A 25,826-nucleotide genomic window follows, 5' to 3' on the forward strand; every position below is an offset into this window, starting at 1 on the left:
GCTAATTTTTGTATTTTTAGTAGAGACAGGTTTCACCATGTTGGCCAGGATGATCTTGATCTCTTGACCTTGTGATCCACTGGCCTCAGCCTCCCAAAGTTTTGGAATTACAGGTGTTGAGTCACCGTGCCTGGCCTCATAAAATTACTTTTAAATAAGCCTAATAATCTTGAATGTTTAATATCCAAATTCAGTGAGAGTTACTTAAGGTATTTTGTGGAAAAAAAGTCAATGAACAATATTTTTCTTTTAAAAAAAAAAAAAAACCTCATTAAAACACTTTACAAATACAGGCTCTAACTCCCTAAATGACCAAAAGTCACTAATATATTTACCACCAAATTTCAAAAGTAAAAATACAGATGAGGCCGGGCGCGGTGGCTCAAGCCTGTAATCCCAGCACTTTGGGAGGCCGAGGCGGGTGGATCACGAGGTCAAGAGATCAAGACCATCCTGGTCAACATGGTGAAACTCCATCTCTACTAAAATACAAAAAATTAGCTGGGCATGGTGGCGCGTGTCTGTAATCCCAGCTACTCAGGAGTCTGAGGCAGGAGAATTGCCTGAACCCAGAAGGCAGAGGTTGCCGGTGAGCCGAGATCATGTCATTGCACTCCAGCCTGGGTAACAAGAACGAAACTCCGTCTCAAAAAAAACAGATGAATTTTTACTAATCAAAATGTAAATTTTTGGTCGAGCGTGGTGGCTCACGTCAATAATCCCAGCATTCTGGTAGGCCAAGGCCGGTGGATCACCTGAGGTCAGGAGATCAAGACCAGCCTGAGGCCGGGCACGGTGGCTCAAGCCTGTAATCCCAGCACTTTGGGAGGCCGAGGCGGGTGGATCACAAGGTCGAGAGATCGAGACCATCCTGGTCAACATGGTGAAACCCCGTCTCTACTAAAAATACAAAAAATCAGCTGGGCATGGTGGCACATGCCTGTAATCCCAGCTACTCAGGAGGCTGAGGCAGGAGAATTGCCTGAACCCAGGAGGCGGAGGTTGCGGTGAGCCAAGATCACGCCATTGCACTCCAGCCAGGGTAACAAGAGCGAAACTCCGTCTCAAAAAAAAAAAAAGGTCGGGCGCGGTGGCTCAAGCCTGTAATCCCAGCACTTTGGGAGGCCGAGGCGGGTGGATCACAAGGTCAAGAGATGGAGACCATCCTGGTCAACATCGTGAAACCCCGTCTCTACTAAAAATACTAAAAATTAGCTGGGCATGGTGGCGTGTGCCTGTAATCTGAGCTACTCAGGAGGCTGAGGCAGGAGAATTGCCTGAACCCAGGAGGCGGAGGTTGCGGTAAGCCGAGATCGCGCCATTGCACTCCAGCCTGGGCAACAAGAGCGAAACTCCATCTCAAAAAAAAAAAAAAAAAGAAAAAAAAAGACCAGCCTGGCCAACATGGTAAAACCCAATCTCTACTAAAAATACAAAACATTAGCCAGTAGTGGTGGCATCTGCCTGTAATCCCCACTAGGGAGCCTGAGGCAGGAGAACCCCTTGACTCGGGAGGTAGAGGTTGCAGTGACCCAAGATTGTGTCACTGCTCTCCTGACTGGGCGACAGAGCAAGACTCCATCCCCAACCCCCACCAAAAAGTAGATTTTTAAAAAATTAAAATAGAGATAGCCTTTTGCTATGATGTTTCCCAGGCTAGCCTCAAACTCCTGAGCTCAGGCAGTATCCTCCCACCTCAGCCTCCCAAAGTGCTGGGATTATGAGCATCAGCCATCACACCCAGCCTACTAATCAAATATGATAATTCTCATTTTTTTAAATTTCTAAAAATATCAAAATATTAACAATATTGATCTCAAAGAGATTAACTTTGAATTCCTGACACTTTAATATAGAAAAGAGTAACAAATTACATTGTTTCAAACCACATAACATGCTTAACAAGCCAGAACATTTGCTCTATTAGTATACTGAATTATTCCAATTTTATGGATACAGTCAAACAATTTCATTCGGCAAGATATTTTTCTTTATAATCTTATTTTAAAATATGTAACTCATATATAGAAGTAAACATTCAGAATATATTATAACCTGGATACATTTAAATAAAAGCACAAATGTATCTACGGAGGTTATTCTAAAAGAAAGTTTACCTGTCAGAAGATTTTTGTTTATTTGTCCTCCCAGAGATCCAAGCAAGTGTACTACTCTAATTCTTATTTCTTCTAAGGATATTGCTTCGCTCTGTCAATTTGAACAATTTTATATATATGATTACAAATGGGTTAAAGATTAAACAGAAGTCAATAGGAAGAAATTCTTAGCCACCAATTAGATGCCCATTTCCTAGACCAGCAGTTCCAAACTTTTTGACAGGATCCTTTCAATTCTTAAGAAATATCAAGGACCCCCCAAAGAGCTTTGTTTTATATAGGTCCTGTTTATCAGTATTAATGACATTTGAAATTGAAACTTAGAAATTACATAAATATTTATTTAATTAAAACTACTAAACCCATTACATGTTAACAAATGACACACTTTTATAAAAAGCAACTATATTTCCCAAAGAAACAAAAACTATGGGCAAAGTGATCCTGTTTCACAGTAGTGCAGACCCCTTCACAGTGTAGCTCACTGGGGGACAGTCCGAGCCTCACAGCAATGTGTAGTTGGAAAACCAGGCAGGAAATTTTAAATACTCTTTTTAGGTAACTGTGGTTATTCTTACTTGATAGTACAGCAAAACTCAACCATCGGTAGTGTCTTAAAGGTTAGTGGAATCTGAATTGCTATCATGAACTCTATGTACTCTACTACTTTAAAATCCAGTGACTGATCTTGCACTTTGAGTGGATTTTTCATCCATGTATAATTTGGAAACATTATGTATTCCTCATATGAAAATACTGGTTCAGTGGATTGTATCCCACATGTTGACATTTCATCATATATGCAAAAAATAACATCAGCAAGTAATCATCACCAATCTTAAAGAAAAAATCGTAGGCCAGGCATGGTGGCTCACACCAGTGATTACAGCACTTTCCGAGTCCAAAGTGGGCAGATCATGAGGTCAGCAGTTCAAGATCAGGAGTTCAAGACCAGCCCGACCAACATAGTGAAATCCTGTCTCTACTAAAAATTAAAAAGTTGGCTGGCTGGGCATGGTGCTGCGTGCCTACAATCTCAGCTCCTCAGGAGTGTGAGGCAGGAGAATCGCTTGAACCTGGGAGGCAGAGGCTACCACTGCACTCCAGCCTGACCAACAGAGTGAGACTCCGTCTCAAAAAAAAAAGAAAAATCTTTAAGTAATAAGAAGCTATCAAACTTACTTGCAATAGTTATAAGTTTTCCCAAATTTTACAGTTCACTTAAAAGCTTGAATTTTATCACTGACAACAGATTTTCAAAAGTTTTTCTTGAAGTGGCAGGCTCTGTTAATTTTAGAGAAAAATGTCTGCCACACATCCACCTCTGAATAACCTCAGTGTGCGTGTCAGTTGTCATTTCAATAAAAATTGTGTCCACAAAGCAGGGGGCTACTTCACTCCCCGTTCAAAGCACCATACAGTGCTTTTTCTCCAGATAGCTGTCACACTTCACTATGCAGGCCTGCTTCAGGTGCACCTACTGCCTCACACACAGAATATTCTTAAAAATCTGTGCTCAGAGTCAATGCTAGGGAATCAACAGTGGTTGATTAGCATAATACCACGGTGCAAACAGACAGAGTAAAAGTAGCTTTGGCCTTGCACCCTGGATCACCCAGGGTCTAGCTATACTTAGAGAACCACACTCCTAAGGAATTGGCATTGTATATCTGTACAAAAATTTTGGCAAAGCACAGTGGCACAAGCCTGTAATCCCTGCATTTGGGAGGCTGAGTTGGGCAGATTGCTTGAGCCCAGGAGTTCAAGATCAGCCTGGGCAACATGGCAAAACCTGTCTCTGCAAAAAATACAAAAATTAGCTGGGTATCGTGGCACACGCCTGTGTTCCTAGCTACTCAGGAGGCTGAGATAGGAGGATCACTTGAATCTGGGAAGTTGAGGCTGCAGTGAGCTGAGATCATACCACTTCACTCCAGCCTGGGTGACAATGTGAGACCCTGCCTCAAAAACAAAATTAAAGGAATAAGAATAAAAGAAATTTTATTTGTAAAACTAGAAAAATATTCAAGTTGTTTTATCCAGCCGTGACAAAATTATAAAAAATTTTATGCTTCCATTTCTAGTTTCGTTCGAGTTTCTCAATCAAAAGGTGCCCAAAATAATGATGTAGGAAGAACTGACCCTAGAGTTTGCATTATCACTTTTAGATGTTAAAAAGTTTTTCAAGGCCAGGCGTGGTGGCTCAAGCCTGTAATCCCAGCACTTTGGGAGGCCGAGGCGGGTGGATCACGAGGTCAAGAGATCGAGACCATCCTGGTCAACATCGTGAAACCCTGTCTCTACTAAAAATACAAAAACATTAGCTGGGCATGGTGGCACGTGCCTGTAATCCCAGCTACTCGGGAGGCTGAGGCAGGAGAATTGCCTGAACCCAGGAGGCGGAGGTTGCGGTGAGCCGAGATCGCGCCATTGCACTCCAGCCTGGGTAACAAGAGTGAAACTCCGTCTCAAAAAAAAAAAAAAAGTTTTTCAAATTTTAATTTTTCGTTCATTCCAAAATATTCTAACTCAATTTTCTCTATTTACATCATTTTGACTATCACATTATATGGCTCATCCCAAAATGAAAACTGGAACAAACAGAACTTGATAAAATGACATATTTAAGATCTAGTCATAAATGAAAGTCTTACGTATCCCTGGTATCAGTATTCTGACTTGCTTATTAAATATGAACCAGTTTACCTCTGATTATCCACTAAATACATTTGAGGGCAGGGATAGACAAAAAAATAAGACCAAAAAAATAAACAAAATAGTTAATATAGCTTATATTTTCATGGCTAAAAATATATTAATTTTTTTTGAGTCAGGTCACTCCCATTCCAGGCTGGAGTGCAGTGCTGTGATCTTGCTCACTACAGCCTCAGCTTCCCCAGACACAGGTGATTCTCCCTCCTCAGCCTCCAGAGCAGCTAAGGGCACAGGCATGCGCCACCACACCCAGCTAATTTTTATATTTTTTAGTGAAGACAGGGTCTTCCTAAGTTGCAACAGGCTTGCACCGAGTGATCCGCTGACCTCAGCCTCCTTAAGTGCTGGGTTTACAGGTGTGGGCCCGTCATGCCTGGCCAATATATTAAAATTATTTCTATATTGTGCTCTACTTTGTATACAAAAACAACTAACATTTTAAATGAAGATGTCTATTTTTCGCAAGTTTAGAATCTGATCTCTGTATTATGTAAGGTACAGAAAATACAAAGGATTTCTTACTGATGAAAGGTTCTTTGCCTTCTTCAGATGCTTTAATACGGCTTTATTAAATCCTTTCTGGGCAGCCCGAGAAAGAGCAGAGACTTCCCAGTTACTCTTGGTCTCATCTATCAATAGTAAACAAAAATCCATTTAAAGTAGCATTCATTCATTCATTCATTCATCTAATGCAAATTAGAGAGAACACATTATATTATCAAATAGAAACATTAAATTCCTAATTTTAATTATGATTTTTATTTATTTATTTATTTTTTTTTTTTTGAGACGGAGTTTCGCCCTTGTTACCCAGGCTGGAGTGCAATGGCACGATCTCGGCTCACCGCAACCTCCGCCTCCTGGGTTCAGGCAATTCTCCTGCCTCAGCCTCCTGAGTAGCTGGGATTACAGGCACGTGCCACCATGCCCAGCTAATTTTTTGCACTTTTAGTAGAGACGGGGTTTCACCATGTTGACCAGGATGGTCTCGATCTCTCGACCTCGTGATCCACCCGCCTCGGCCTCCCAAAGTGCTGGGATTACAGGCTTGAGCCACCGCGCCCGGCAATTATGATTTTTAAAAAGTAAGTTTCCAGAACAAAAAATACAAAGTGGTGGTTGTTTTTAAACATCATTGTCTGCTAAAAGGAACATGCCTCCTTGAGGAAGCGGCTGACTCCAGGGTCGAGAAGAACCTAAATTATCTTGTGGCACAGGAGTGGCTCCCACGCATCACTCCTGGGCCAAATCTCAGACAATCTGAGCATCAAAACCAATCATGATGGCAAAAGATTAGACCCACTGAAAAAATAAGAATCCACAAATCTTACTAATACAGATAAATAACAGGGAAAATTATTTACTGCAGTAGAATGTCAACCAGGATCAAAGAAATGATAGGGGTAGAAAATCACCATTTTGTAACTACCAACGTTAAGAACTAATTCAGGAAGAACTGTCAGTGAATACTAAACTATTATGGTGAGCTCAAGGAGGAAGAAGAATATTTACAGTGTTAAAATACCCCCCTATAAATTCCTTTTTTTTTTTTAAAGCAATCATAAACTTACAGAGGACAGAGTATATAACTTGTTTCCTGAAGCACTGAGGGCACTGACTCCAACTCAATACCCCGTTGCCCACAATGCCTCAATGTGTGTTTTCCAATAGGACATTCTCTCAAAAACGGCTCCACAACCATGCAAACCAGATTACCAACATTCACTCCTCAGCCCCAGAGTTCGCCTAAAAATGTTTTTAATCAGGACAGCATATTGCACTTAGTTGACCTATCTCTTTAGTCTCTTTCAGACTGAAGCTTTTCTTCAGTATTTCCTTGCATTTCATAATTTGGACATTTAAAAAATTATATGCCAGTAATTTTATAAAGGGTCCCTACATTTGCATTTGTCTAATGTTTTCTCTTGATTAGACTCAGGTTATGGGAACCAGTTGTAACATTTTACTAGTTCCCTTATTAACTGCTGAATTAAATAAACTTTGACACATTCATTTTCTCTCAGCAGAGTCACAGTTCGACAACTACAAAGTCGTTTCCAACAGTTCTGAGATGTCCGGTGCATTCACTGACACAGCCAGATGAGCTGCGCTGTGGGAGGGCACCTCCCAGTGGTTTGACCCCAGCAGCTCTTCCCATGCTTCCAGAATGAATCACTGGCAGTGGGATTTTACCTCTGCTCTGTCTCTCTAGCTAGTTCTTTTCCTTTCTATAAATGGGTGGTTCGTTTGGTGACCTTCTATGGTAGATGTTAAGAGTTCTACTCTCTAATGGGCCAGAGATGACAAGACAATCTCATTTCTGGTGGTTTTTTTTTTGTTTTGTTTTCTTTTTTAAACTCCAGTTAAGAATTTTTAGTCCACTGGGAAAAACAGATCTTTGATATCTGGACTATTCTGTATTTTCTATGTCTGTATCTCCTGGCTTTCGGCTCAAATTGTAGAATTGAAACTAGTCACTAAGTTCTCTATGTATCTTTGCATCTATGTATCTATGGTTAATAAAGGCCTATACCTAATTTTGTGTAAAATGTTCTCCTGTATTTGAAGGGTATTGAAAAATTAGATTATAAAGTTTCTGAAATTAAAAGAGCTCTGGTCTGATTTATACAGATATGTAAATTATGTATTTCTAAAATTCTCCAAAAATAAAGAAGTTAAACTAACTGTTTTAAATGTGCTGAACTTTAAAAATCTTTAAAGTTTTCTCAACTCAGGATCATTTAGGAATCCACATTTACATAATTAAGGCTCATCTACAGTAAACAGACAAGTTTAATATTTTGGTTTAAATAGATATTTTATGTATCAGTATTAAATATAATATGAACATATACTTTATTCTACTTGGGTTTGTTTTCTCTATAGTTATTTAGTCTAATAAGCTAACATTACTTCTCATAACTTTTTAAAAATTGTGGAGTAATATACCTAACATGAAATGTGCTTTTTAACCATTTTTAGGTGTCTGAGTAGCATTAATTACATTCACAATGTTGTACAACCATCACTACATCCATCTCCAAAACTTTTAAAACATCCGAAACAGTCCTATACAACTTTTAAGATTATGAAAAATATAAGTTTATGGTTAAATAAACTGAATCATTATCTGATTAAACTTTTTATCCCCAGTAATTACACTGTGTAGCATGCCAACTGGAAGATAATCTCAAATATCTTTAGGTCATTTCCAAGCGTGGACTGACTGAATTAATGGATACTTTCATAATTTCTAAGCAAAACATTAATAAAATACTTAAATACTGATGAAAAGGCACAGCTTTGTGTTTCTGTGCTTTTCCTTCTTGCTTTTATAGGTCCTTGGAGATGGGAGCCTTGGGTCATGCTAACAGGCATGTGCACTGTCTCTTGGGGGGTGCCACAGACAGTGGTATTTATGAGCTCCATGAGGCTCATACTGCTGGTGTATGAGGCATTTATCAATTACCCACCCCAGTTTTCTATGTCAAACATGAGTTTAGTAAGCTGCAAAATTAACAGGTGGTTGTGTGGTTATATTAGAAGAATAGTACAGAAATACAATTGCAGGCATGCTTTGGGTTTTTTTTGTTTGTCTGTTTTTTCATTTTTCTTTGAGACGGAGTCTTTTGCTCTATCGCCCAGGCTGGAGTGTAATGGCATGATCTCCCCTCATTGCAATCTCCACCTCCCAGGTTCAAGCAATTCTGCCTCAGACTCCCGAGTAGGTGGGATTACAGGTATACGCCACCACACCCAGATAATTTTGGTATTTTTAGGAGAACCGGGGTTTTGTCATTTGGCCAGGTTGGTCTCGAACTCCTGACCTCAGGTGATCTGCCCACCTTGGCCTCCCAAAGTGCTGGGATTTCAGGCGTGAGCCACTGCACCCGACCTGGTTTTTTGTTTTTTGTTTTTTTTTTTCTTTTTTCTTGGATTACAGGCATGAGCCATAGCACCCAGTCTAATTTTTTTTTTCCTTTCTTGAGACAGGGTCTCACTCTGTTACCTAGGCTATGGTGCAGTGGTACAATCATGGCTCAGTGCAGCCTTAACCTCCCAGACTCAAGCAATCCTCACACATCAACCTCCCAAGTAGCTGAAACCACAGGAATGTACTATCATATCCAGCTAATTTTTAAATTTTTGTAAAGATGAGGTCTCCTTATGTTGCCCAGGCTGATCTCAAACTCCTAGCCTTCAGTCAGTGATCCTCCTCCCTCAGTCACTCAAAATAGTACCTGGGATTACAGGTTTGGGCCACCACACCTAGCCTGCTTTTATTTTTAGGGAGGATAGTTTCTCATAAAACAGTGAGTCTCAGGCTTTTTGGGATCTGGATCTCTTTCCAGAATTGGGAGTTACAACACAGATCTTTGTTTTGTGGGTTAAAACTAGTAGCAGTTACCATATTGGAAACAGAAACAATGTTTTAAACACTTATTGACTAATTTGGAGATCATGTTAACATTGCATAACATCTCAGTATTTCCATGAGAATAGTTCTGATCTCCCAGATTCCCTAGAAACTGGTGTTTGAAAGTTATGCCAACTGCTCTCAGAATATAAAGGGACATAACACAGGACGAATCTCAAAAAGTAACTATATGAGTCTGAAAAGATAATTTGAAATGAGTTAAATTTCTAGCAAAGGTCACTCAACCTTGAAAAGTTTGCTTCTTCGGCTTAATGATTAAGGTCTTCACCTATACCATGAGAAGTCTTTCTTCTTCTTCTTTTTTTTTTGAGACAAAGTCTATCTCTGTGGCCCAGGCTGGAGTGCAGTGGCCCAATCTCTGCTCACTGCAACCTCCACCTCCCGGGTTAGAGCAATTCTCCTGTCTCAGCCTCCTGAGTAGCTGGGATTACAGGGGTGCACCACCATGCCCAGCTAATTTTTTGTCTTTTTTTTTTTTTTTTCCCTGAGATGGAGTTTCACTCTCGTTACCCAGGCTGGAGTGCAATGGCACAATCTCGGCTCACCGCAACCTCCACCTTCTGGGTTCAGGCAGTTCTCCTGCCTCAGCCTCCTGAGTAGCTGGGATTACAGGCACGTGCCACCATGCCCAGCTAATTTGTATTTTTATATATTTTTGTATTTTTAGTAGAGACGGGGTTTTACCATGTTGACAAGGATGGTCTCGATCTCCTGACCTCGTGATCCACCCGCCTCGGCCTCCCAAAGTGCTGGGATTACAGGCTTGAGCCACTGCGCCCAGCCCAATTTTTTGTCTTTTTAGTAGAAGTGGGGTTTCATCATGTTGGCCAGGCTGGTCTCAAACTCCTGACTTCAGGTGATCCACCTGCCTTAGACTCCCGATATCTTATGATTACAGGCATGAGCCACTGTGCTCAGCCAAAAAGTCATTCTTTTTACATAATCTGCCAAGATAGCAAAAGATTCGCTGACTTACCAAAAAAAACTTCTGAGCTTTATGTTGACTTCACTGTCTGAAAAAGGAGATTTGGGCCGTGTGTCTTTAGCAGGAGAGGCCCAGAGTGGTACTGAGATCCCCTCAGCAAGTCATGTCAGGACACACGTGTGGCCCACAAGTCCGACTGCTAGTCAATGGGCTAAGAAGGGCTCTACCAGGTATCTCTGCTGTAAAGTCACTATTTTCACTCTCAATCATTAGTACGTGTTTGAGTGAGGTACTTTAAAACCAAGTGTGGTAGACTGAATTTTAAGACGCTTCATGAGGCTGGGCGTGGTGGCTCGCGCCTGTAATCCCAGCACTTTGGGAGGCCGAGGCGGGTGGATCACGAGGTCAAGAGATCGAGACCATCCTGGTCAACATGGTGAAACCCCGTCTCTACTAAAAATACAAAACATTAGCTGGGCATGGTGGCGCATGCCTGTAATCCCAGCTACTCAGGAGGCTGAGGCAGGAGAATTGCCAGAACCCAGGAGGCGGAGGTTGCGGTGAGCCGAGATCGCGCCATTGCACTCCAGCCTGGGTAACAAGAGCGAAACTCCGTCTCAAAAAAAAAAAAAAAGACACTTCATGACCTGCTTCTGGAGTTCCTCCCATAAATATTATGTCAATGGCAGAAGAGAGATCATCCAGGTGGTCCTAAGCTAATCACACAAGCCCAAGCAGTTTTCTGCAGCAAGTATTAGAAAAGGAAGTCAGACTCGGAGCATAAGAGAAATTCAAAGTGTCATGCTGTCTGTGAAGGTGCAAGGGCCACCTAGGACACTCAGAGGCCTCCACAAACTGGGAATCACACTCCAGCCATCAGTCAGCAAGGAGATAGGAACCTTGGTCCTCCAATCACATGAAACTCAATCCTGGCAACAACCTGGATGGGGAGTGAACAAGCCTGGTCCAGCCAACAGCTCGATTTCAGCCATATGCCTCAGCCCATCTGGACTTGTGTCCTACAAATCTATGAAATAATTCACAGGTGCTATTTTAAGCTAACTTTACAAGAACTTACTACATACCAAACAAACAAGCCCCCCCAAAAAAAAAAAAAAAAAAAAAAACCCACTAGGAAACTTTAACTTTCTCATTTTACTTATAATGTTTCGAAAGTATTTATTTTGATGGTCAAATCATCACTTATTTTGCCTGTGACACCTCCCCCATCATTCTTTGAATAGGTTCTTTCTGGATGTTCTGTAAGATATAGTATTCTAGGTTCATAATATATTTTCCTGGCCCCAGGCTGGAACCAAGGAGTCCGGGTTCCATTAATGTAAAATGAGCTGTAGGGCTGGACGTGATGGCTTATGCCTGTAACCCCACTGTGTGGAACGTTCCCGTGTGAGACCCCCAAAAGGTGTGGGTCTCACTATACGGTGAGCTTGATCCCAAACACAGTTTCCTGCTGGAGGCAGTCGAGCTATTGGAAAGAAGGAACTGAAAGATGACTGATCAGTTTCTAATATCAACCACGATATCGTTTGGGCCTAAACTATGCGGTGTTGCTAGACTAAGTGACTCCATACCAGCAACCAGTTTCTGCTTTTAACTTTTATGACTCTTTCTTTAAGAATAGCTTTAACCTTTTCTTTACTTGCATGACTGCTTTGTACCCCAGATAATGGTTTAACTGTGGGGATATTTGCAAAGCAAATGCCACTATACAGAAGGCTATGATCCCAGACTCAGAGACTCCTGAATAGGGGGAGTTGAGGTAAGTTGAGTCAGGAGCAGACAAAGGAGAATCTGGTTAAAAGATATTCTGATGAGCAAAACCAGAAAACCTTTTCACATGTGAGTCCTAAAACAAGATCAAACCAAAAATACCTGCAGCCATGAGGAATAATGTCTGGATGTAAACAAGCTTTGTGATCGCAGGAAATTCTGTTACTTTTTACAACCACTGATGTGTATCTGACTTCTCTATTGTACAGGCCATGTAAGGTACAGATTTGCATTTCCTCTGGCAATGATGTAAACCAGAGCAAAGAAAGTGTATTTATTCCTGGCCTTTGAAAAATAAATTTGCTGTTTAGGCACGGGCTTCTCAGCCCTCCAGACCCCCGCTTCCTGTCTCCCTTTATTTCTGTAAGTGCACGCTCTCTTCCAGGTTTTGGGACCCTCTTGCAGGTCGAGAGACCCCCGCAGACTTGCCGTCCCGACCGTCCCCGACACCCCACCACTCTGGGAGGCCAAACTGGGCAGATCACTTGAGGTCAGCGGGTGGAAACCAGTCTGTTCAACATAGTGAGACTCCATCTCTACTAAAAATACAAAAATTAGCCAGGCATGATGGTGCATACCTGTAATCTCAACTACTTGGGAGGCTGAGGTGGAAGGATCAATTAAGCCCAGTGGGCAGAGGTTGCAGTGAGCCAAGACTGCACCACTGCAATCCAGTCTGGGCAACAGAGTAAGACTCTGCCTCAAAAAAAAAACAAAAAAAAAACAAAAAAGAAAATGAGATTTGGAGGCCATGACCCAGATGCCAGGTTTGCTTGTTTCTATTCAGGTACCACACTCCCAGGAAGGCCCCTTCAGTGGCCAGAGTACGTGTATCTCTCTCTCACACACACACATGCACAAGCACACTCTATCTCTCTTTCCCTCTCAGTTCTATTTCCACATTTATTTAGATGCATCCATATGTGAATGTACATATGTAACTGGGGAGGGGCAGACAGAGAGGGAGGACCATCAGTTCACACTGATATACCTACTTCCAATGCACCTCCACCGTGTCCATTCCAGTTTCCTGTCTTTCTGTATTTGTAGCTCACTTCAACATGAAAAACCTAGTTTCTTTTATTCTCAATGAATTTATGTATTTATTCAACCCCCTATATGTAACCAAACTAATATCTCCATCCCCGCCTCGCGAAGCCTGCACCCTGACATCCCAGATAGCTGTCCCAACATGTGGGTGCCTCATCTTGCATGATGGACTCCATGCCAGGCCGTCCCTTAAGGCATGCCCTCCTCACATCCTCGAGAGCACCTGGGACCTCCCCCTGCCCCGTATCTACCTTCCTCTGTACCACCTAAAGACCTCAAGACTGATCACTCGAGGAAGGCCTCAAATTACTAACTCACACAGAGGGAGAAATAGTAACCTGACAACCACAAAAAGATGATGCAAACACTGGCCAACTGGTTAGAGTGAAAACAGCCAGCAAAGGCACTAACTTGTCCTAAAAGGACACAACATCAGCCCAGAACTCACCAAGAGGAAACTCCAGACAAACCCACGTGGAAGGACACTGTACAAAATAACTAGCCTGCAGCCTTCAAAAATGTCAGGACATGAGAACCAAGAAAGCTTGAAGAATTATCCCACATTAAAGAAGGCTGAAGAGTTACAACTAAAAGCAACACATGAGCCTACATGTGTCACTAAAAAAGAAATTAATAGGACAAGTTTAAAACCTGCACGTGGACTGTAATTTGAAAGAGTATGTACCCATGTTATTTTTCCTGATTTTGATAATGATACTGTAGTTACGTAAAAGAACATCCTCACTCTTAAGAAATATACAATGACGTATTCAAGATCTATAACATCTTCGGCTTATTCACAAACAGTTCCAGAAAAAATGTCCCATGTAAATATAAAAACATGCACATGCATACAACAGAGAAAGTAGGGGGAATAACATAAATGGTACAAAATCGTAATAACTCGTGAATCTAGATGGAACATACGGAGTTCTTCTTACTGTTCAGGCAATTGTTCTGAAAGTTTGATATATCAAAAAAAGTTTAAAACAGTAATCTTTTGTCACCTAATTTTGCTTACTTTCTGCTTTTCTCAATTATCGAATCACCTTGAGAGTACTTCTATTTAACACGCGAATCCTTTAAAATAATCACAGTTAACTTCCTTTATTAATCTAAAACAAATATTTTCAATGAGTTAATTAACAGAACTCAAGAAATAAAATACTACAGGGCCAGGCGCAGTGGCTCACGCCTATAATCCCAGCACTTTGGGAGGCAGAGGCAGGTGGACCACGAGGTCAAGAGATCAAGACCATCCTGGTTAACATGGTGAAACCCCGTCTCTACTAAATATACAAAAATTAGCTAGGCATGGTGGCGAGTGCCTCCCCAGCTACTGAGGAGGCTGAGGCAGGAGAATTGCTTGAACCCAGAAGGTGGACGTTGCAGTGAGCCGAGATCGCGCCATTGCACTCCAGCCTGGGTATTAAGAGCGAAACTCCGTTTCAAAAAAAAAAAGAAATAAAATACTACAAGGATATGTGTTATCAGATAGATTCATTTAAGTGATGTATTTGTCATGAATACTCAAATAATGGCATATCTTATATAAATGTGAATTTTAAAAGCTATAAAGCTTAACTAGTTTGTGGTTTTGGTCTCTAAAATATACTTCTTATTATAATCTGTAAAAATTGTGACTCTTTCTTCATGAACTCTGCATATATACTGAGGATGTCACAAAAACCAGACATAGTGAATGAAATCTGTCACACCTTCAGAGTATTTCCAAGCCAATAAGATTTAACCATAAAATAATGATTTCCATAAGTAAAACCTCACTTTTTTTCTATATTTCTTTTCTTGATCTCATGAAAAAAAAAAAAAACTTACAAATTAACAATTGACTTCTACTTTTAAGACAGTGAAGTTTAAATTCTTAGAAATACTTCAGTCTTGGCCAGGTGTGGTGGCTCAAGCCTGTAATCCCAGCACTTTGGGAGGCCGAGGCGGGTGGATCACGAGGTCAAGAGATCGAGACCATCCTGGTCAACATGGTGAAACCCCGTCTCTACTAAAAATACAAAAAATTAGCTGGGCATGGTGGCGTGTGCCTGTAATCCCAGCTACTCAGGAGGCTGAGGCAGGAGAATTGCCTGAACCCAGGAGGCGGAGGTTGCGGTGAGCCGAGATCGTGCCATTGCACTCCAGCCTGGGTAACAAGAGTGAAACTCTGCCTCAAAAAAAAAAAAAAAAAAAAAAAAAAGAGATCGAGACCATCCTGGTCAACATGGTGAAACCCCGTCTCTACTAAAAATACAAAAAATTAGCTGGGCATGGTAGGTGCCTGTAATCCCAGCTACTTGGGAGGCTGAGGCAGGAGAATTGCCTGAACCTAGGAGGCAGAGGTTGCAGTGAGCCGAGATCGCATCATTGCACTCCAGCCTGGGTAACAAGAGTGAAACTCCGTCTCGGGGAGCGGGGGGCGGGGGGAAGTACTTCAGTACTCTCCCAATGGAATCTTTTTGCTTCCATCAGATGACAATGCTTCTTTTCATTCCAGTTTAAGTAAGTCTGTGCCCCCATCCTGACTCTGAAGTCCTACTTTTTCTTTTCTTAACTAGTAATATTTCTACCTGACCAGACAACTTGTTTGACTCTTTTCCCAAACCTAATTTTTCTATGATGACATTTTTTCCCCAATTTTTAATTAGCTACAATTAGTGTGCTTCATCAGTTCTAAAAAGCAATAAAAATCTAGTGAAATTAAGTAAAAATACAAAATTACTATTGAATTTTCTGAAGGTTTTATTCCTGACTGATTTATTCAACAAGTTTTTTTGCAAAGCAGTGTATTAGGAGCCATAAAAAGTCTCAAGGTATTTAAGACAGTCCTTATTATTGAAGATTTTATAAATATTAGTAAGCTATAAGTAAATGAAAAATATTTTTAATATCTCAACTATATTTCTTAGTCATCCCAATTATGTTCAGATAAATTTTAAAAAATTACAAAAATAGCAATCAAACATATTATGAACATGCTGGGTTTAAATTTCAGAAGTCACAAAAATACAGTCCTACCTATTATAATTATTCCGTTTCCATTGTAATTACAGAACACAGAGCAATTCTTCTAAACCTTACCTGACAAGGCTGAAGTCTTCAGGTATCCATCCAGGCAGGGGAGAATATCTTTGTAATAAGGCTGCATTTCATGTTTGTTGATGTAAACTGACCATTCTTCTAGAGCATTCAGGCCTACTTCTGCCAAGGGGGCATAGCTCAGGCCCAGTTTGAAAGCCATCTGTAAGTTAATACAAACAAGTTAATCTGAAACGCAGGAAATATAAGATTTAAAGAAAAAATATAGCAATTAATTGTGGCTTCTAATGAATACTCCTTTTAATGCCGCACACCAGACACTGCTGGAGGTAAGTGGGTATAGTCCAGGAAATTAGGAGGAAAGCAAGCAGCTATCTCTGTGACTGTGGTACACTGCAGAACTTTCAAGACACTCAGGTTTAACTCTCACATCGACCTCCAAGTGCAGCTTAGAAGTCACCAAGGGTCTAAGTCCCAAAGCCAGTAAGTGGCAGAAGCAGACCCTGACCCAGTTGTGCCTGCTGGAAAGCACCTGCTGGGACTGCCAGGGCAAGAGCATGGTGTTTCCATGTGCTCTGGGCCTCGCAACAGTGATGAAGACATGGCTCTCTTCAAGATAACACCTACCTGCAGCACAGGAACGTAGGCTCTAATATCGAGTTCGATGATGTCATGTGGGAGGGACAGAAGAAAGGTCAAACAGGAGGCCAAAAGTTCATCTTTGTATTGCTTCATTTTAACTACCACCTAAATAAGAAGGAAGACAGTGCTGTATATCTGAATAGAGCCTACTTCTGAAAATCAACTAAAAACATCTACCCTATTCTCAAATACAAAAAATGGGTTTGTAGCCTTTATTGACAAGACCACATTCACTTACAAATTATGCACTAACTCCAGGAAAGTTAATTTGTTGAAATGCATAATTCCTACTACATGGAAAAGCAAGAATCTATTTCATTTTGAGTTGCCATTACACAATTGAATTATAAGAGCCTGAGGAACTTTTTTATTTTTTAAAGGTAAAGTCGTGCTCTGTCACCCAGGATGGAGTGCAATGGCTCAATCTTGGCTAACTGCAACCTCCACCTCCCTTCAAGTGATTATCCTGCTTCAGTTTCCCAAGTAGCTAGAATTACAGGCGCATAGTATCATATCCAGCTAATTTTTCGTATTTTTAGTAGAGATGGGATTTCGTCACGTTGGTCAGGCTGGTCTTGAACTCTTACCCTCAAGTGATCCACCCATCTTGGGCTCCCAAAGTGCTGGTACTACAAGCATGAGCCACTGCACCTGGCTGAGGACTTTTGAAGCATAATAATTTCCTCTATTCATTTTTTTAAGACCATACTCCCACTCTAGATTTAGCAAATCAATTTTTGTTTTTATATTTTTTTGAGACAGTTTTGCTCTGTTGCCCAACCTGTAGCGCAGTGGAACCATTTTAGCTCCCTGCAACTTCTGTCTCCCGATTCGAGCAATTCTCCTCCTGCAGCCTCCCAACCCAGCCCAATTTTTTTTTTTGAGAGGGAGTCTCACTGTCACCCAGGAAGCGGTGCAATGGTACCATCTCGGCTCACTGCAATCTCCACCTCCCAGACTCAAGTGATTTTCCTGCTTTACCCTCCTGAGTAGCCGGGATTACAGGCTCACGCCACCACACCCGGCTAAATTTTATATTTTTAGTAGAGACGGGGTTTCACCATGTTGGTAAGGCTGGTCTCAAACACCTGACCTTCTGATCCACCGACCTCGGCCTCCCAAAGTGCTAGGATTACAGGCGTGAGCCACCGTGCCCGGTACCAATTCTTAAAATAATTAGATTATTTATGATCACTAGGATTTTTTCAATAGACATTCATTTAACAATAGCTCATGATAACACTAAGAAAAGTCATTTAAAAATTACCTCTTTGCCAAATTTCATATATAAAGCAAAGCAAGAAAACTTTTCTGGGTCTTCAGGAGAGTGCTGCAAACTCTTTGGACTAACTCCCTGTCAAATAAAACAGCAAGTTAGTACACTGCACAAGAATCTGGAGACTGCATCCTAATCCAGTACTTCCCAGCTTGTCTTCAAGGCACAAATCCATTTCAAGTTACCAACATCTAGTGCAGACCGGAAGGAGAATCGGCTCTGCGGACATTTCAAGTCACAGGCCAATCAGAACAAGAAAGGGGAAGGCGGAAGCTAGTCAGAAGCCATGGATACAGCTAAATCCATTCCCTCTTCCCCATCTCACCCTGTAATCACCCAGGTGGGCTCCACAAGTTACTGACTGGAGCCTCCAGAATGCTAATCCAGGTGTTCTCAAACTTCACTAGGCGCCAGAATCACCTGGCGGCTGCTGGTACAAGTGGCAGAGACCTCCCCGCTGGGCTTCTGATGCAGAAAGCAATGCTCAAGGCTGCTGGTCCCAGGACCACACTTTAAGAGGACTTGTTAATCTTATATAAATAGCCAGGTGCTTGAGCATCAGGACAAAAAATGCTGCTAAGTTTTTACAGTGCTATCCAACTGCCACTCACATATCATTTTATTAAATACATATAACAAAATTAGTAGACTTTAAAACAGCATGGGCCATAATCACATATTTTACGACTCATGACCTAAAAAAAAAAAACAAACACCAGAAGATTCAATGTCCTGCAAAAAAGACTCACCTCAAAATATTTTATTTTCTTGGCATTTCTTACTGTAATAGAAAGCAATTTGTAGAAACCACTAATGAGGGGCAACCTTGTCGACTGTAAAATTAACTCATGTGAAAATGAGTACACCCACGGTTCAAAAAATTCAACTTGTTTCTCAGGGAGAATCTCTCTGCAAAAACAAATTAGAAATTGAAGGTAGAAATTGTTATCATACTCATCTGTATTTAGCTTTATAAGTATAAGGAACATAAACAACTATAAGCTACAATTCCATCACAACAATTTTAGATATACATAAAATGTTTAGATATATCTATAACCCATTTTCTCTACCTGAGGATCTTCCAAATATTAAAAAAAAAAAAAAAATGAAAACTGGGCTGGGTGCAGTGGCTCATGCCTGTAATCCCAGCACTGTGGGAGGCCGAGGCGGGTGGATCACAAGGTCAAGAGATCGAGACCATCTTGGCCAACATGACGAAACCCCATCTCTACTAAAATTACAAAAAAAAAAAAAAAAAAAAAATTAGCTGGGCATGGTGGCGTGTGCCGGTAGTCCCAGCTACTCTGGAGGCTGAGGCAGGAGAATCAATCGCCTGAACCTGGGAGGCAGCAGTTACAGTGAGTTGAGACCATGCCACTGCATTCCAGCCTGCTGACAAAGCGAGACTCCATTTCAAAAAAATAAGTAAATAATGAAAACTGTAAGGTGGTACACTTAGATATATTTTAAAGATCTATATAATCAATGATAGATTTTAAGTCTTTTATTATTTCCTTTCTTATATCTATATAAGAAATTTACAGCCAATAACTAATGATTATTTTTATTCTTAAATAATTAAAATTTTACAAAATACCTGCAAAATTCCACCAGGTTAATGAAAGCCGAAAAATCTTTAGGTTTAGCTGGATGCAAGTTAGCCGCTGGATCTGAAGTCGGGATCACCCAAACACCAGGCGCCTCATCTCCGTTCTTAAAGAGTAATTGTAGCAAAGAAACACTGTACCATTCAATCACAAATCACTCAACAAATAACTTTCCAACTGACTTCCTAGTCTAGGACCCATGCTATGAAGACAGAACACAACAGCAAGAAAGACCAAGATGGGCGCTCAAGAGCTACATTCTGATGAGAAGGGCAGGGCTTGCAAAGACATTAACCAAAAGGACTCATGGGAAGTGATGAAAGAATGGGTCAAACACAAAAATGCGAGGAGGGCAGCACTGCTTGACGAAGCTAGCAATAATGCCTTGACAGAGACAGAATTTTAATAGGTGACTTGGAGATTTCAAGTGAAGAAACAGTGAAATACAGAAATTATGAACAGCATTAAGATAAATGAAAAATATGGTATTTTGGGAAATGCAGGAAGATCAGCTTTAAACACCTTACGTTTGTGTCACCGAATTGTGTTACCGAACACAACTATGTATTCAAATTCAAATGTTAAACAAGTAGTTAGAAACAGGGAACAGGAACTAACAAGGGAGGAGGAGGCTGGAGACCAAAGGTATCTGGGAAGTGTTAACAAGTGGTCATAGATCTGCTGGAATAAAACTGGAAGGCCAGGGAACAGAGGGGAAAGGGAAGCCACTGCAGACAGCAATGAACATACACACGTCTTCTAAAATGCAGGTCTGTCAGCTGACACAGTTCCAGGAAGTCCTTTCAGCAAGTTTTTTTTTTTAAGTAAAACTATTTTAGACATATGCAAAGCACAGACAGCAATAAAGTACACATCGATGTTGTTACTTATCACCCAACATGAAAATAGAATACCACAAGTGCAACAAAGCTGACGCTGCCACGGAACTGTACTGTTTACCTTCATGTTTCCTAGCACATCCTCTCCATTACCTCTTGTCTATCTCAGGACTACAGTGGAGGTACTGATGCATGAACTCTCATCAGCACCATCTAATCTGAAACAATCACTGCAGTAGAAAGCAAGGGAGAGGCCTTCCCAGGATTTCAGCTCTTTCTCACCAGCCTAATTACTCTGGAGTCCAGTTGCCTCAGGCAAGAGCAGGGCAACTCCAGGCTGGCAGCCTTAAGCCATGACTTATCTTTAAACCAGGCTAGGAAAATTGGGTGCAAAAGAAAGGGAGGGCATTTTCTTGTTTGTCTGTCTATTATCTATATTCTACCATTTCAGGAACACATTTAACACCTTGTACCACAATTTGGGGTTTCCTTAACTATAAATAAGAGCAACCCCAGACTTCCCTATCCTACACAAAGTCATTCTACACAAAATAAGACTTCTGTCACTCTTTACTATTACTAAGGAATAAGAAATAAATGAGCCTAGTAAATAACTTTTTCCAAAAAAATTAACATATTAATATATAAATTACTTCTTGAGCCATCTAGTAATAACATTTTCTGTACAATAGGTTACATCCAACAAAAAACATCAATAGCACATAATAATTCTGAAGAAAACAATTTTCTCCAGTCCTCTACAAACGTGTTACTAGGCCCTGATTATTTATATGCAAAGACAGTTGGTACAAAGATGATGAAAAAGTACTGGTGATAAAAATTTCTAACCTCTTGTTCCGGAACAGTCTGTGTTTCTAGGGTAAGATCCAATTTCTCAACAATTTTCAAAACAGATTTTACAAATTCATCATAAATTAAATGACTCAGGCTTTGATGGGAGGAATTCACAGAGAAAAATGCTTCATCTGCTAAAATAGAATCCTTAAAATACAGAAAAACAATAAACTTCAAAATCTTGTGCAAAAAAGTATGAGTATTTTATAAGCATTAAAACACATATACAGATGTATGTGCAGATTTGGGTATTATGGCAACAGTGATTATATAAACTGTAGCAGATTTACCTGGAAGTTTTCAAGCTGCAAGACACCATCCTAAATTATTATGACAGCATCATTTCAGTCAGATATCATTTATCTAGTCATGTAACAAATACATACACAGTGGTAACTGAGAAGATTTAGGCGAATTCTTGTCAAAGCATTTACCTCAATTAATTTGTAGATGTGTATGTATAAACACAAGTATGTATAATATGCATATACAGACACTATGTCTTTTATGTCTGTGAACATACATGTACATGCACATATGGCTATGTGCATATACAACTAAATATGAACACATATATAAGCATGTACATGGGCCAGGTGTGGTGGCTCACGCCTGTAATCCTAGCACTTTGGGAGGCTGAGGCAGGTGGATCACCTGAGGTCAGAAGTTCAAGACCAGCCTGGCCAAAATGGTGAAACCCCATCTTAATAAAAAAATAAAAAGAATAAAAATAAACATGTACATATATACACACATACAAATATATATATAGACCCTCAGAATCGATTTTAAAGTATAATCTGTCATTTCTTTAAAAGTGAAGCTATTCTACCATTCTGAAATTAATAGGCCAATTACTCTGCCTATATTTAGTCTCATATTTTACAGTACTTAAAGAAATATCCAACATCACATGTAAAAACTAAATACTGGCAAACTTACTATCAACTGTTGTTTTATTTCAGTAAGAAAAAAACTAAAACCACCTAAGATTTTTCACAAGCTAGGAATCACATACTGACAAAAACTGCTTGTCGTAGGCTATTAATGCTTAGTCAAACTGTACTAAAATACTAGCCACTACCTGACTTAAAGTAGACACTGAGGAAATGTCTGTGAGAAATGTATTAAGCAAGAAGCCTTATTCTAATCCAAAGTGTGTACAGAATAGCTATGCACCAATCTTCTTTATACCTACTACATTTACCAGATTTATCTTCACCTTAAACAAATAAAAAACCCGAATAGCTCTTCCATGGTGATAATACTGTTTGCTACCTATGAGGCTGGACCTGTGAGGAAGAACAGCTTAGCATGAGCTGTACCATCCTACTACTTAAAGCTAAAATAAGGACTCAGCTACAGTAACTAATTCATGTTAAAGGAGTTCTATATTTTTGTTTCTTTCATTTATTTCTACTCTCATTCTAACTTCCTGATCCATAGTTTTAATTTTTTATTATTTGAAGTACACTGTTTTAAACTTTTGAAAGTTAGTAAAATACAAGTCTGAAATAAACAATTCTTGTGTCCAAACTACAGAGACTAATAGAGAAAGTAGGGTACATTTAAGGCTTTCTAAAGGTAAATGTTACCATCATCTGGTCAGAGCTCAGGAGATGTCTGAAGAGATCCACATAGTCTTTGTATGTGGGCACCTTCCATTTGCCAGTTCTGACTTCCCCTGAAGCACGGTGGTCTTCAGATTCAGACTCAGCCTGGCCAGGAAGACAGCATGACAACAATGAGTGGCAGGTTCTCAGACGCAGCACTGCTGACAGAACATGCCGGTCTTCAGAATTTTCTAGATTAAACTGTCACTCAGAGGAGACCATATAATTAAGGAAGACATAGTATTATAAAAGCATAATTTAAAAAGCTGAGGTCAGGTGCGGTGGCTCACAACTATAATCCCAGCACTCTGGGAGTCAAGTGGGCAGATCACCTGAGGTCAAAAGTTTGAGACCAGCCTGGCCAACATGGCAAAACATCTGTACTGAAAACACAAAAATTAGCTGAGCGTGGTGATGAGCACTTGTAATCCCAGCTATTCAGGAGGCTGAGGCAGGAGAATCACTTGAACCTCGGAGGCAAAGGTTGCAGTGAGCTGAGATGGCACCCCTGCACTCTAGCCTGGATGATAAAGTAAGACTCTGCCTCAAAACATAAATTAATAGATAAAAAGCTGAAAACAATGTGATTCTTCTGTGACTAAAACTGTGATACAGCAACAAGGTATTTCAATACAATAGCCGCTGAATGCGCTATAATCCTTAATCTTGCTTTCTTACATATTTCAAACTTTCGTCTCATCCTATGTCCTGTAACTTATGGGCACTAACATATGCCTCCCTTAGCATTTTGCCCTAGAGTTTCAAGAGACAAAACATTTGTTTTTAAAAAATGTATAAAACCTAAAGTTATGCTTAAAGATGTTTCATACCTCAGAAGTGTCTGCACGCCTAATAAAATACTATAGAGGTATTATGTCCTTTTCAAAATGTAAGGCATAGCTAAAAGAACGGCCACTTTTGGAAAATTATACTCAAAAACCTCAGCAACATTCCTAACTTCCTGTGATAACAAATTAATTTTCCAAACATTAAAATTCAGAATTTACCTTTGGAAGGACCACTGGTTTAGAACATATTCTGATTAACCCCTGATGCACTGAAAAAGGAAAAAACAAAAAAACAAAAATGAAGGAAACGCTGAAAAATATACAATGAAACACTAAAAAAAGAAAAAAGTCAACAGTCATTATATTTTGGAACCCAACTTTACCTCTCAATTTATTTTCTAAGTTCATTAATAACTTTAAAACTTAAAACTATTAAGATTCAGAGGTAACAGGATGGAAAAAGGAAGAGACTTTGGTCTACCAAAATTTAGTTCATCAGAAGTTGTATCAAAGATACAAAAGAATTTGGTAACCAGATTCTCTTTACCTATATCAAATAATGTGTTAATTATCCATCATTACTCATAAAAACAATAAATTGCAAACTTACCCACAGTACTAATGCAATTCCTGAGAACTGGTCCTTTTGCTGCCAAGGCTAGAAACACCTTCACTATGGCTCTGCAACACACCAACTGCATTTTTGGACTGTACTGTGGGAAACTGTCTATCTGCATCACCACGAGGTGCTCCAAAACTGGAGTATATATCTCAGGAACCTACCAGAAATAAACAGCAAACTGTGAGTTAGAGGAGGGAATCACGGAATACAGGAATAACACAAATACTGAAAGTAATTACAACTGAATTAGATACTTATTAAAAGAAAAACATGGTTTGTCATCTAACCTGCTAAGCTTAACATTTATTACTGTGATTGCCTTAATAAAAAAAACACACACAGAGTAAAAATTGTCTTGAGGTGCAATTCTATCTCAAGCAACAATTCCGAATCTTTCAGAAAGATGCAAAGAGAAACAAATTTATTTTCTTGCTCTGGATAACAAAAAAATCAAATTTCATGACAATAATTCTATTGCCACAAAATGCTAACTATGTCATGTTGTTCACAACAATGCCTACACTAAATGTATCATATGACTCCATTAAATGAGTTGAAGAAATGAAGATTAAATATCTAAAACTGTGTTCAGTTTAACTATTTCACTTACTGTGTCAAGGTACAGCAAGACACTTGCAATAGACTGGAGGAAGCTTGGCATCTGATAAACACGGTCATCACCAATGTCTGTCTGGGTGAGGAACATCTGCTTGCAGCGCTGAATGAGCTCAATGTACATGATGTCAACATCTTTTGCATTTATAACCTTGCAAGGCTTTAGAAAAGGTAAAACAGAAGTCTTCATCAATCTTATCAAGATCAAAATAATGATATTTAATAAGGTATCATGTGTTAAGCCATGTGATTATAAACACAAGTTTAATAAGCTTTTTATTTAAGAAGAAATACAGATATAAAATACAGTATCTGGTTAGGTGTGGTGGCTCGTGCCTGTAATCCCAGCACTTTGGGAGGCCTAGGCAGGAAGATCATGAGGTCACAAATTCAAGTATCAGTCTGGCCAACATGGTGAAATTTTGTCTCTACTAAACAAAAAAAAGCCCACAAAAATTAGCCGGGCATGTTGGCACACACCTGTAATCCTGGTAGCTGGAATTATAGGTGTGTGCCACCACGCCCGGCCAATTTTTTGTATTTTTAGTAGAGACAGGGTTTTACCACATTGGCTAGGGTGGTTTCAAATCCCTGACCTCAGGCAATGTGCCTGCTTTGGCCTCCCCAAGTGGTGAGATTACAGGTATGGGCCACCACACCTAGCTAATATTCTTAAATATATCTCTTCCTGTCATATAAACTTCCTTTTTCATTTTTTATTTTTGAACTCTTTCTAAAATTGAATGAAATCAACTACAATTTTACTTTAAGAATAAGGAGCAGCATAACACAAAGGGGAAACATGGTGTTTCTATTCTTCAGACTCGGACTTATGCCATGGTTCTGTCGATTCTGTGAGTCTCTTGACAAGTTTCCACATTT

At 40.0% G+C, this 25,826-nt stretch overlaps 1 protein-coding gene across 2 annotated transcripts in view; it reads right to left on the reverse strand.

The window, feature by feature from the left end:
* PRKDC (protein kinase, DNA-activated, catalytic subunit) overlaps positions 1-25,826 on the reverse strand; it is a 184,307-nt gene that overhangs the window by 136,132 nt on the left and 22,349 nt on the right. For both annotated transcript variants that reach the window (XM_003940866.4, XM_003940865.4), the window contains exons 12-23: positions 24,940-25,104; positions 24,318-24,486; positions 23,927-23,976; positions 22,902-23,024; positions 21,301-21,453; positions 19,603-19,718; positions 18,752-18,911; positions 17,994-18,080; positions 16,712-16,831; positions 16,127-16,286; positions 5,355-5,461; positions 2,118-2,208 (exon numbers count right to left, since the gene is read on the reverse strand). In XM_003940866.4, coding sequence (XP_003940915.2) covers positions 2,118-2,208; positions 5,355-5,461; positions 16,127-16,286; positions 16,712-16,831; positions 17,994-18,080; positions 18,752-18,911; positions 19,603-19,718; positions 21,301-21,453; positions 22,902-23,024; positions 23,927-23,976; positions 24,318-24,486; positions 24,940-25,104 — 1,501 coding nt within the window. The remainder of the gene's footprint in view (positions 1-2,117; positions 2,209-5,354; positions 5,462-16,126; positions 16,287-16,711; positions 16,832-17,993; positions 18,081-18,751; positions 18,912-19,602; positions 19,719-21,300; positions 21,454-22,901; positions 23,025-23,926; positions 23,977-24,317; positions 24,487-24,939; positions 25,105-25,826) is intronic.

This window comes from Saimiri boliviensis, chromosome 15 (assembly GCF_048565385.1).
Source record: "Saimiri boliviensis isolate mSaiBol1 chromosome 15, mSaiBol1.pri, whole genome shotgun sequence".
Taxonomy (NCBI): Eukaryota; Metazoa; Chordata; class Mammalia; order Primates; family Cebidae; genus Saimiri; species Saimiri boliviensis.